The sequence below is a fragment of the Grampus griseus genome, assembly GCF_964374135.1.
Source record: "Grampus griseus genome assembly, chromosome: 10".
Classification (NCBI taxonomy): domain Eukaryota; kingdom Metazoa; phylum Chordata; class Mammalia; order Artiodactyla; family Delphinidae; genus Grampus; species Grampus griseus.
The window spans coordinates 86,444,796-86,458,148 of record NC_139004.1 but is presented as its reverse complement, the minus strand read 5'-3'; the positions used below and the strand labels follow the sequence as shown (position 1 = coordinate 86,458,148).

At 40.3% G+C, this 13,353-nt stretch overlaps 1 protein-coding gene across 1 annotated transcript in view; it reads left to right on the top strand.

The window, feature by feature from the left end:
• SHQ1 (SHQ1, H/ACA ribonucleoprotein assembly factor) overlaps window positions 1-13,353 on the top strand; it is an 89,029-nt gene that overhangs the window by 14,938 nt on the left and 60,738 nt on the right. The window contains exon 6 of the mRNA XM_082664661.1: window positions 5,722-5,849. Coding sequence (XP_082520787.1) covers window positions 5,722-5,849 — 128 coding nt within the window. The remainder of the gene's footprint in view (window positions 1-5,721; window positions 5,850-13,353) is intronic.

Genomic DNA, 13,353 nt, shown 5'->3' with positions numbered 1-13,353 from the left:
CTAGGATGTGAGTCGTGTTTTGATGTAGACCTCAATTATTATTCTTCCCAAGTTCCGGGCCCACGATTTTTAAACTGTTATATATGCAGCTGTCATCGTCATATTCCCTTATACTTGTATAGTGCTCTCAGCTTGTCAAGTGCTCTCATGTGATTATTTAATTCAGTTTTCACAACAGCTGAGGAAAGGAGGTTAAGGGACTCATCCAAGGTCACACCACTACTAAGTGGCTCGGCCAGGACTTGAAAAGAATCTTTCCATTTGTCATTTTGTGTTTCCTTTTCATGTACACTCTCAGTTTAACTGCTGTTGCTCTTGTGATTAACATTCTATCTCCTGTGACACAGTGGGAGACTAATTGGAATGGCAGAAATATATCCTGTGATGTGCAAATGGGCTGAGTGATGTGTAGTGATGAATGGGGGAACTCTTGGACATCCTGAGGGAAGCTGAGTAAGAGCAGGCTGGGTTATATTTTGGAGGACGTCTGGGAGATTCAACTCCATTTACATTGCCATTTCTAATTACCTTTATCTCTCCAATTGTGATTTTAAAGGTCCACTGAAGAATAATTTGAAGAAATGCATTTAAAATCATGCTGAATATTTAAAGCAGAAAGATTTCATTGTCACCGAATTTCCCGGGCAAGCATGAGAACAGATTGAGCCTTACAAGACAGAAATTTCGAGTGGGAGGGAGCTTAATTAGCAGAACTGCCTATCTCTTCTCTTCTAAAACTCGAAGTATAGCGATATGGCCTGAGAAAATCAAGAAACTGGAATTTATACTTAGCAGTGTGATATTAGAAGCAGCCCTTATTTTTCTCCGTCTTCTGGTTCTTTATCCAGAAAACCACATTTTCTTTAATAGTATGCACGAAATGCTCTTCGCATTTCTCCAGGAAGAGGTTTTTACACGAGTGACTTAAGTTTAGTCACAGGCAAGTTGGAGAGTGGGTGTCAGGAGGTAAAGGTTCTTTGTGACTTTTCTGGTAGGAATAAGACTTCGGCAAATTGTCATTTTTGCGTTACTCATTATTTATATTAGCTGACTGACTCACCCAAATGCATTATATTAAATGAAGTGCAAGCAAAATTCTTTTAAATTTTCAGTTACATTTTTTTAGCTCAGTGCTTTTTTTGTTGTTCTTAATGGTTAGTACAGTGGAAGAAAAAGTTTATTGTAAATTCTTATCTACCATGCAGACAGTACATTGCATGCATTGTATTGGACATTTATATCCATATACGTAAATGGGTAATACGTAATGCATGTACATGCCAGTGTAATACATAATATAAAATATATTACGTTAGCATAATATATGACATTTTCAAGTTGTTTGACTTGTCCTCACAAGTCATGATGTCTCTTCATGTTGTCGGAGTTTTTAGGAGCTTAAGGAAAACTAATTTTAATTTCATCCTAAAGCGGAAAGGTAAATTGACTATATACAAAAATGTACACGTTTCAAAGGCACATATAAATGACTTCAGATTATTATTGTTTTTAAAATCCTCTCTTGTAAAGTATGGGTACCAGTGTGTGATTTTTTTTTTGCCCCCTATGTTTTGCAGCCCAGCAGAATGCTGGGCATATAGATGATCCATAAACAATTATTTTTTTTTTACTATCCATTTCTTGCCATTTATAATTCCTTTTGAGTAGTATTTTTACAGTAAAATATGTTGAAGGCATCTTGAAACATTCCTTCATAGTCCTTTCCCTTTTGCTTATTATAGCTAAGTTTTCATATTTCTCTTGCTGAGAGTGGTGTTTTCTTTTCCTTCCCAGGCAAAGTGTTTTTTAATTGTTGGCATATTTTTTACTTCAACCAGTTCATAAAATCTCATTTATTTCCTTCTTTGGGAGAAAGTAAAAGAATTTAGTCAACATTCAAAATATCTATGAGATAAGAAAAGGGACAAAAATGATCGTATAGCATTTGGGGTGCCTTTTTTTTTGGAACAAGAGAAGGCCCTCTTTATTGTTTGTTTATTTTTTATTGAGATATATTTGATTTACAATATTATATTTGTTTCAGGTGTACAACATAGTGATTCAAAATTGTTATAGATTATACTCCATTTAAAGTTATTAAAAAATATTGGTTATATTCCCTGTGCTGTACAGTACATCTTTGTAGCCTGTTTATTTTATACATAGTAGTTTGTACCTCCTAATCCGGGGTGTTAAGTAAAATTGTAATGTACAGTGCTACACATGTGTTAAAGAAGATGACAGACTGATCAGGGTTCTGGATTTACTGAGGAAATCTCAAAATGACAAGTAGTAATTAGAAGGCTGAGAAGAGGATCATCTGCTTCCAAGGTGGCTCTTTATTCAAAACAGCAACCTTAGGAAAAAGCACTGGGATAAACATGTCACTTATTCATCCTTTCACGTACGCACTTATTTGTTCAACAAATATTTGTTTGAATGACTTCCGTGCCAGGCAGTGTTGTAGACAGCAGGGAGAGTGTGGTGAATACGAGGTAGCTGCCCTCATGCGGCTTGCACTCTAGTGGGGGAGTGGATAGTATTTGGACTGTGATAAGTGCTATGAAGAAAAGCCAGGTTAAGGGTTTACAGAGCCACTGGGCATCTCACTGACTCCTTTGTTTCAACATATTCAAAATCGAACTCATCATGTTACCTGTAAAGTCTTCCTGAATTTTCTGCTTGGTGGAAAGCCCTTTTTTTCATCCCAGTCACCCAGGTTAGATACCTGGGGTTCATCTTTGACTTCATTCTTATCCCACGCTTTCAATCAATCCTGAAATTGTACCGTTTATCTCCTTGCTCTGTCCTTCACTCCGTCTCTTCCTGGCCCTCGTCTGTGGTCTGTGTCTGGCTTGTTGCAGCTGTCCCCTAACACCCAGTTGGCATCTCTCATTCCAGCCTGCACTTCTGCAGATCCATCAACCATAAGACTACCAGCAGGATGTCTTACGTACTGAGAGTGAAAATCTGCTTAAACCCTTACTGGGTTCTCCTTTGCCTACAGCATAAGCTCCTAACTCCTTAGCATGTATAGAAAGTTCTCTGTGATCTGGACGCCACCTGCCTCTGTAGCATCTCTCTTGCCACCCCCTGCCCACATTTCATACTGTGGCGGTGACGAATGTTTGCATCTCCCCGCCTGTACTACACCGCTTCTCACACACTTTTTACTCCTGGTTTCCCTTTGCTGACTATTTCCCCACCCCATCCCGCTTTCCCTGAAAAACTTTGACTTACCCTTTAAGGCTGGGCTCAGTTGTCACCCCCTGGCACCCTTCCTTCCAAGTTGGCATAGGAGCTGCTCGTGTGTTATAGCTCATCTTGTTTTTACTGCATGGTTTTGTAACATTCTGGGTTTGTGTCTGTGGTTCCCGTTAAACTGTGGTGCCCTGAAGGGCAGGGACTGAGTCTTACTGATCTTCATCTGCCCGACCCCGCATATAGAGGGCCCTCAGTGAATGCTCGTTGAATTAATGGCATTTAAAAAGTTGAAAATAATTTATTCGGGAAAGTAGAACATCAGTTGACCTCAGATCTTGGGCATCATAAAGAATAAACCATCCCAATTTAGATGAGGGACTGTATTAGTGAGATTTTACTCAAAACACTTTGAAAGTTTTTGGGGGGCAGGGCATGAAGGTGGCAGAGATACTGTGCTACAGAAGCAATTTTCCCCAGTATTTTTCTCCTGGGGAGAAAACAGCGTCTTTTCAGATGGGCTCTTCTTCTACCCTTGACTTAAATGTCCTTGGTACCCCAGCTTTCGACACCCTTGCCTCTCACTGTGCCACTTCTTTCTCCCTGGGCATTCTGTCCTCTTCTCTGGCCTCAGTAACTGTCTGAACGCTCAGGACTCCTAGGTGGTCTCTCTTGAGCATCAGATTTGCATGTCTGACCGCCTGTTGGACAGGTCTTTGCTTGTATGTCCTGCAAGGACACCTCAAGCAGCCCATCCCAAAGCAGAAGCCATTCCCTCTCCAGTCGTGTCTGCTAACATCCCAAGTTAGCAAAGGGCACTGCAGTCCACCGAATTGTCAAGGCCAGTGTCCTGGGCAGCAGCCTGATCCTGACAGGAATTGATATTGAGAATTACTGTTTCAAGATAATTGCTGTTCAGTTTTGTCCAATATGTGCCTTATGTCCTCAGTCATAAAAATGGAATGTTTGTATTGGTTAATAGCTTGGGTTTCAGACTGAGACTTCAGTGGATCCAAATTGTGGCCACACTTCTTACTGGTTCTTTGACCTTAACCATGATATACAATTTTTCCAGCCCTCAGTTTCTACTCATGTAAAAGGGGAGTATTAATAGCACCCCTTGCCTGTGGGGGTGGTGTGAGGATTCAAGGAAATAATTGATGAAGAGTACTTAGTGCAGTGCTTGGCACATCCAAAGAACTCAGTGAGTTATCTGTGATCCTTTTAATTTTAAAAATATTTCAGGGACTTCCCTGGTGGCACAGTGGTTAAGAATACACCTGCCAATGCAGGGGACATGGGTTCGAGCCCTGGTCCAGGAAGATCCCACATGCTGCGGAGCAGCTAAGCCTGTGCGCCACAACTGCTGAGCCTGCACTCTAGAGCTCACGAGCCACAACTACTGAGCCCGTGTGCCACAACTAGTGAAGCCCGCGTGCCTAAAGCCTGTGCTCCACAGCAAGAGAAACCACTGCAATGAGAAGCCCACGCACTGCAACAGAGTAGCCCCTGCTCGCCACAGCTAGAGAAAGCCTGTGCGCAGCAACGAAGACCCAACGCAGCCAAAAATAAATAAATGAAAAAAAATTTTTCAGTATCTCGGTTGAAAGAAAAAATATTTAAGGTCACAAAACTGTGAGCTAGGAAATCCAGTTTACCAAAACAGCCAGTGTGTTGAGGTTCTAATTACCTGAAATATAAATGAATTTTCCACCATGAGTTATATACTTTTTGTCATTCTTTTCCCAAGAATATCAGTTTCCAACTTTGAGTGCAAGACCGTATAGTTTCTGAATAAGTGACCTCCAAGAGTATATTTTGAATGTAGCAGTTATTTTCCTAGTTAAAACTGAGAAAGTAAAGTGTGGGAAAATTAATTTTCTGTTCTCTACAAAGGTTGCTTTTATCTTTTGCAATAGTTTTAAATTAAGGAACTATTAAGATTAGCATAGCTAAATAAAATAGATTGCATCATGGAAGGAAACATGAGTGCACGTGCTAAAAAAAATAAGGGGTGTGTGTGTGTGTGTGTGTGTGTGTGTGTGTGTGTGTGTGTATGACATCTGTGGATATGTAGTATCCTAAATCTTCTCATGTGTTTATTTATTTTTTGTTGGTGGAGTTAAAAGATGCTTTCCTTTAACTATATAACCTTACAAAAATCTGTGATATTTGCAAACCTCGCACAAGCCCTAGGCTTCAGTCCATTGTGTGTTCAGATTCACTTCATCCCACATGGCTGTGGTACAGGGCATGGGACTTCAGAAGGAGACTGGTCTTCTCTGTACTTTCTGTCTAAAGAGATCACAGATGTCAAATATCCCTTTAGTCCAGTGCTTACTTTTTACTTATGACTATTAGTAACCACAACAAAAGTAATAGCAGTGCTCAGTCTTTCCTTGAAATGTACTTTTAGTCTGTATTTCTGGTGCAGATGTGATGAGTTAAGGTAAAATTTTAAAAAGCGAAAACCAGCCTAACTCTGTGTAACAAGCCCCTTCATATTTTTTTTTTCCCCAGAGCTGACTTTTTTGAAGATGAGGCAGTTAAACAGGTTTTGGAATATAATCCGTGGTGGATTGATCTGTATTCAAAAATGATGGCTTCTTTGGGAAAGAGTCAGGAACAAGAAGATCTTGATGCGTTAGGTAAGAAACTCAAAATTAGGTCATTTGTTTACTGCCTTTCCTAAGCACACAATTATAATTGCCTCATAGAGTGAAGATGTTATTTTGATTTGTTAATTTTGGAAATGGGTCTTCATCCCAGACTGGGAAATGCCACTCAATAATTACACTTACTTGTCTTGGAAAATTCTTTTGGAATATGTTTTACTTTTGAATCATTGGGGTCTTTTAAATTTTTAAAAAAATTTTTATATTTTTATCAAATTTAGGGACACTAACAGAATATTTGTAGCTGTTGAATAATCTGCTTGAGAGATCTGACCATTCCTCTGTGGCAAGGGCATTTGAGTATTAGAAATGGTGAGAAGAGACCCAGTTTTCAATTCCTTTGTCTGTTGAATGAATTTGTTAAGTTCTTCCTAGTTTTTTCACATGTGGTTTCATGTGGAAGCAGAACTAATTATCTTCCCTTCCGTACCTTACAGAGAGCAGGTGAGCCAGTTTTTACCAGCGAAGGCTGAGCTGGGGGGTTTTATGAGCCACAAGAGACTGCTGTGCCATATTTAATATTAAGCTAAATGTTATGCACAGAGTCATTTCTTAGATGGGCATTGTATTAACACCTTCTCTGAGTGGGAGGTTGGTGTGTTAAGTCTGTAAGTTAGAATTAAAACAGTTTCTAGTAGGTCAGTGTTTTCTGTTACACTGATTAAAAATACTACACCTAGACTTGTGGTGTGGTTGTGGTAGTATATACAAATGCTGAATTTGTATATACAAATCAGTATCTGTATATACAAATCACTTTGTAGTATATACAAATGCTGAATTTTAATGCTGTATACTTGAAAATTATATAATAAAAAGTACATGTATTAAAATTTTAAAAGTCTATTCTATGCAGTATTTGAGAATGAACAATTTTACAACCCCCCCCCCGCAAAATTTAGTGTTTAAATGAAAGGAATACACACACACACAAACACACACACACACACACACACACACACGCAAATACGTTAAATGGAATATAGAATTTCCCCACTCCAAATTCCTCTTCTTGAAAGTAATCACTACAAACAATTTGGGTTTTTTGTTTTTTTTTTTGTGGTACGCGGGCCTCTCACTGTTGTGGCCTCTCCCATCGCGGAGCACAGGCTCCGGACGCACAGGCTCAGCGGCCATGGCTCACGGGCCCAGCCACTCTGCGGCATGTGGGATCCTCCCGGACCGGGTCACGAACCCACATGCCCTGCATCGGCAGGCGGACGCTCAACCACTGCGCCACCAGGGAAGCCCAATTTGGGGTATTTTTAATGCATATCCTGACATCTAAATATTTGCTTTAAGAAATGTATACACATAGACTCATATACACTCTCTTCTCACTGCTTTCTCCAGTTTGCAGTGTATATTGTACCTCTTTCTTCAGCACTTACAGTCCTACCTGAGGCTCTTAATGGCTGCCTAGTGTTCTGTTGTATATTTGTGTCGTGATTAGTGGCCACGTGGTCTGTTTACCACTGGTGGGCATTCGGGTTGTTTACAGGGTTCTGCAGTGGTCTTTTTTGACCACTCATTCTGAAGTAGCTGTTGCAGCACAATGTTTTGATCCTCCGCATAGCAATGCAATATCCTGCTATTTGCTCTATTTCTAGAGCCTAGAAAGAACCTGTTATGTAATAGGTACTCAGTAAATATTTGTAGAATAAATAAATATTGCAGTAAATATTTTTGTAGTTAGGTTTCATTAGAGTTTAGGTGATCTCTACCAGGTTGAAAAATTGCCACTGTAATTTTTTGGAATGGACTCTATATTGCACAACGGAAACTCTTTTATAAGTAATGACTCTTGTTTACATTGTTTTCAACAAAGCCTTGGTTTTATATTTGATTTGAGTTTAAGAATCTTTCAGAGACCTCCCATATCATGTAGGCGAATTTTCAGGTACAAGATTGCTAACACAATTTAGATAGTTAACTGTATGTGCCATGTGGATCTGCTCAGAAAGTTTGCTCAAACTTAAATCATCAGTGCTCTCTAGTGAATCATTTTCCCCAGTTTGGGTTCAGTATTTTACTGAAGTGGTCTGGGGAGGAATTGGTGGTTGTGTAGTTAAGTTTTCTGTCCACAAGGGTGCGCTAGTTGCCCTAAAAATCGAGAGACGGCATTACCTTTGATTTGAATTTTAACTTGCTCTGCTTTGATCCGTTGCAGCTTGTTCTAGGTCCTGTTTTCTGTGTCAGCCGTGCTTTGAGTTAGTTCTCTATGTGTAATTTTAACAGAAGGTTAAGCCAGTCGGTGCCTTTAACCATTGGCCTTCCTGACCCTTTATCTTTATCTGACCTGTGGCATATATCCATACTGGTGCTTCAGGCACACTCATATTCTGCTAGCTGTTACGGTGGTTCATTCTAAGAATCGCCTTTAAAAACAGCAAGGGCATGTGATAAAGGTAGAACAACTTGAATTCAGTGTTGTACAGAAAGTACCTCTTGTAAATGTGCCAAGTATCAGGTTATGCATAGAAGGAAATGCGGGTTTCTGGGTTTAATGCCTTGCTCCTCCACAGGCTGGCTGTGTGACTTTGCAACTTCTCTGGGTTGCTGTGGAAATCCTGTACCTACCTCATAGACTTGTCATGAGGATTGAACTAGACAATGTACTTAAAATCCTTAGCATACTGTAAGTGTTGGAAATTGTCATCATAGAGTAAATCAGTGGCAGGAGAGCCAGGAATTACCTGGCTTCCTTTTGAAATCATAATTTTTATACATTTACACAGCTTTAAGGGGAACTTCTTTAACATGATTCCTCTTTCAGTTTCTTTTTCTTGTTCAAATATTTGAGACACCCAGAATTGGAGGCGTGAATTGAAGTGTGTCGAGCCAGGCTCAAATAGGAGAAAAAAGAAATAAACCAAAAAATAAACCTTAAAGTTCTCAGCTCACTCAAGCAGCGTGATGCTGCTGTAGTTTTCCCCTGCCTCCTCTTCCTCTTTTTTCTTCTTTGCCTCCCAGGCCTTCCTCTCTGTCCCTGCAGTGGCACGTTGCCAGGCATATATAATGGTGCAGGTGAGGGGTGCACCTTTGATTCCTCCTCATAAACTATTAAGCTGGTTTGTCTCGATTTGCAGATAAGCCTTAGGTGGTGAACTTTGCCCCCCGCCTTTGCCTTGCCAAAGACGAGGTTATGGCTCTTGTCATTTTCATCATCGCCCTGAGTTACAACACGGAGACTTTCATTGCCATCTTCAGTTTTGTAATGATCCGGATCTTCCTCCCCAAAGGCTTGTAAATGGAAGTGTTAAATGCTGTACTCGCACTGAGCTCTGGTTTCACGAGGATGGACTTCCCGCATTTCCCATGTTGTCTCTCAGTGGTTAATCTCAGCCCAGGAATCTTGGCACACGATTGCTTGTTATGACACCACATAACATTTATAGTCAATGAACTTCCTACCAGGGACATCCTGTTTGGCACCAGTGTTTGCAGAGCTGTCAGCATCAGCCCTGAAAGCTGCAGCACTGTGGAGCTGCCCATGTGGACCAAGGGTTTGAATGAGCACATTTTCTTCTGATTCCCTTGATCTGTTTCCAGAAAGTGGACAATGTGATGCATTTGCATTCCTCTGAGAGGAGCCAGATCATGGTTGATTTATTTGTTGACCCGTGGAAGACAGGGATGTTTGGGAGGGGAATTAGGCAGAAGAGAAGATTTAAAAGTAACAAACGAGGTGATGTTCGAAGTGAAGTGACAAGGTCACTTTCCACTTTGATGGGAGCCCCCGGATAGTCCTCAAATGTTTTGATGGGGTATTTCATGTTGGGAGTTGGTCCTGGGCCCTTTGCTTCAGTGTTAGGGCGCCAGTTTCTTCCCCAAATGAACTGAGCTTTAAGCTGGCTTTTCTTTGACTGTAGATTATGTGTAGAAGTATAATTGACCGAAATGTTGTGAACTGTCAATATATAGCAAAGTTGCTCTGTCGTGTAGCTAAGTCATACGAATGCTTGACAAATGTTACTTGTGGTGGCAAATCATCCAGGTATTGCTGGCACCGTGTCTGTACTTATTTCTAGCGTTGCTGCTTGGTTAGACCTGATTGTGTGCAAACCTCCCCAAGATCCCCTTTGGGTGATATTATTTACAGCTCTAAAAAAAAGGCCTGGGGGAGCTCAGACTTTTGGTTTCTCTAGTGATTTCCCAGGCTGTTGTTATTGTTATTTATGATCTCTGGTTTCTTTGAATTTCAGAATTTAAATACTTCTGTGTATTATTAATGAAGTACTTAGGCCAAAATGGAACTCAAAACCACTCAGAAAAAGGTGGTGGTGTTTCATTTTTAAAAATTTAATTTTATTTATATATATATTTTTAAATTTTATTTATTTTTTTTGGCTGCGTTGAGTCTTCGTTGCTGCACGCGGGCTTTCTCTAGTTGCGGCGAGTGGGGGTACTCTTCGTTGTGGTGCACGGGCTTCTTATTGCGGTGGTTTCTCTTGTTGTGGAGCCCAGGCTCTAGGCGTGTGGACTTAGTTGCTCCGTGGCATGTGGGACCTTCCCAGACCAGGGATCGAACCCACGTCCCCTACGTTGGCAGGCGGATTCTTAACCACTGAATCACCAGGGAAGTCCCAGTGGTGGTGTTTTAAAGGAAAGTTAGGGGCACCCAGCATTCAGGAATTCAGAAGAGTACATTCAAGTCGGCCTTCCTTGTGTGTACGGTTGTGGGAAGTGACCCGTTATATGTGGAAGCACTTAACTTGTGGGTCATGTAACATCAGAACACGCAGTTCCCAGGTCATCCTTTACAGATCACTGAGCACATACAGGTGTGATGACCAAAGAGTAAGGAGTAAACATGTGGATGAGTTGATGTGTCGTTCAGCGGTTCTGGGCACGCTTACCTTGTGATTCAGACTTCCATGGAAGCAGAAGTCTTAATTAACCAACTAGGATCTAAAGGCTTTCCCTCTAGTGAGATACTGTGGTCACGGACACCTGGCACTTTGCTATTAGCTAAACTAATGAACGTCTCCAAAACTGTACCTAAGGGAAGGAATACTGTCTCAGCCCTTCTAGGGGTCTTCAAATACTTTGTGAGATAATACGTTCTTCATGTAGTGAAGAAATGTTCCTCCTTACAGGTTCCTTACATCAGACCACTTTAAGTGAACCGAGAGATTCTCTTTAAATTGAGAAATCTTCGTACGAGCCCCGTAATGGAACACTAAACACCCAGTTGATCTGTCACATGAATTTCTTTTTTGAATGTCAGTCGTTAAAGAATGCTTCATTTGACACTCGCCTGCATTAAGTTTAAAAATATACACATTTCTTTATATTGCTGGCCAGCAAATTAAATAAATACATTCGCATAGTTATTTGTTGTTTATGTAAGCAATGCTTGTATAAATACATTTAAAACTTTTTTTTAATCATAAGGTTTTTAACATGCTTGGAAAAAATACATATTTTATGTCAAAACCTTGTTGTTGTTTTTTTGGCACTAAATATATTTTAGTGAGTAAAGGAATATTGCTTCTCGTAATATCAAGTAAGTGTATTTAAGATTTTTTTCCCCCAGAGGACAGGCTGCTAAAAAGTGCTGGAAGGAAGCCTTACAGCAAAAAGAAACCATGTTAAACTTAAGGCTCCTAAGAGAGTACAGAAGTGAGTTTGGAAAACGATAGGTGAAAAGGGACCATTATGTGGGAGTAATCAGTCATATTCTTTTCCTTCTGGCTTTTGCCCAGTTGTGATGAACAGAAGGGCAGTCTTTTGTTGAGCAGAGACAGAAAGGGACTGGGACTTGACTAGGTATCAAGAGAGTGCTCTGGGAATATTAAAAAAGGCAGTTTAATAATTTTTGGTCTCTGAGAAGGTGTCAGAGACACGTGTCTTTTATTAACCCTTCTAAAAAGAGGCTTCTTGAGTTAGAGCTGGGCTCACGCCCACTTGGCTAGCGACCGAGTTTCTTTCCTTCCTTGCCCCTGGGTGTGGTCATGAGACTAAGTCTTCGATGATGGGAAGTGAGTGGCAGTGCTGTGTGTACTTTCTGGATCAAGTCTTTAGAAAGGAGGTGTTTGTCCTCCTCTTCTGCCTTCCCATTGGTTGGAAAATTTTGGCACCTGGAGCAGCATCTTGGACCATAAATGGAAGTCATATGGTGGAGGCTCTGATGCCCACCCATCCTGGATCGTTCACTCCGATTAGCAGCATGAGAGAAAAACTTCTGTCTTACTGAAACCACCGTATTTTGGGTCTGTCTGATACAACAGTTTAGCCTGTCCTGACCTGCATATAATGGACAGTTCTAAAACCTGGAGAAAAAGGCTTCAAAGTTATTTTAACATTACTTTGATATGCACTGGCACTAGAAGCTGAATGCCCCTCTTGACTGGGTTGGACAGCTTTTAAAGTGAATTTGAAAGTGGTTGTCTGATAGGACATGGAAGGAAAATTAAGGATTACTTTGCAAGGGAAGAGATCGATAACGCTCTGATTTAGAGGTAGCAATATATCTAGATGCTTAAGTTTCTTTAAAAATTGTTCTAAGGAACTAGTAGGCTGTGTTTTACTCTTTACTTTAACTAGGAACTCAGCACGTCTATGTGATTAGCTGTTACTCTCTCTGTAAGTCTTGCTCTAAGACAAGACGTATTTTACTTTCTATGTATAATAATGAGGAACGATAATGCTCATGTTTTCTTAACTTGAGAAGATATATATTTTATGATAGCTTACCTAAATTGTAGACATTAAAGGCAACTTGGAAGGAACTACAGTCTTAGACTTGCTTGCCTTCCCAATGTAGACATAAAGGTGTTTTTTAAATCATTAGCTTTTATTAAATATCTTAGTTTTTTGGTCCGGGTAGCCAACATTTGGTAAGGTGACTGATACATAAAAAGAAATAGCTTCTCACTCTTCTGTCAGTAATTTATTGGGAATGGGGAAAAATATTATATTTGCAGGTGACAAAACCCGAAAGTGCTTGGAAGTAGTTTTTAGCAAGAAAAGCAGCAGATTTATTTGATAAAATCGGTGGTTCAATACAGTGGAAAAGATGGATTAGTGAACAGACTGCTGGCACAATTAACTCTTCATCTGGAATTAACGAAAATCTTAAAACTTGAAAAAATAGCTTTCAGATGGATTAAAGACTTAAATTTTTTTAATTTTATTGATGTATTTTTTAATAGATCTTTATTGGAGTATAATTGCTTCACAATACTCTGTTAGTTTCTGTTGTACACCAAAGTGAATCAGCCCTATGCATATTCATGTCCCGATATCCCCTCCCTCTTGAGCCTCCCTCCCACCCTCCCTATCCCACCCCTCTAGATCATCCAAAGCACCGAGCTGATCTCCCTGTGCTATGCGGCTGCTTCCCACTAGCTATCTGTTTTACATTCGGTAGTGTATATATGTCGATGCTACTCTCACTTCGCCCAGCTTCCCCCTCCCACCCTTTGTCCTCAAGTCCATTCTGTATGTCTACGTCTTTATTCCTGCCCTGCAA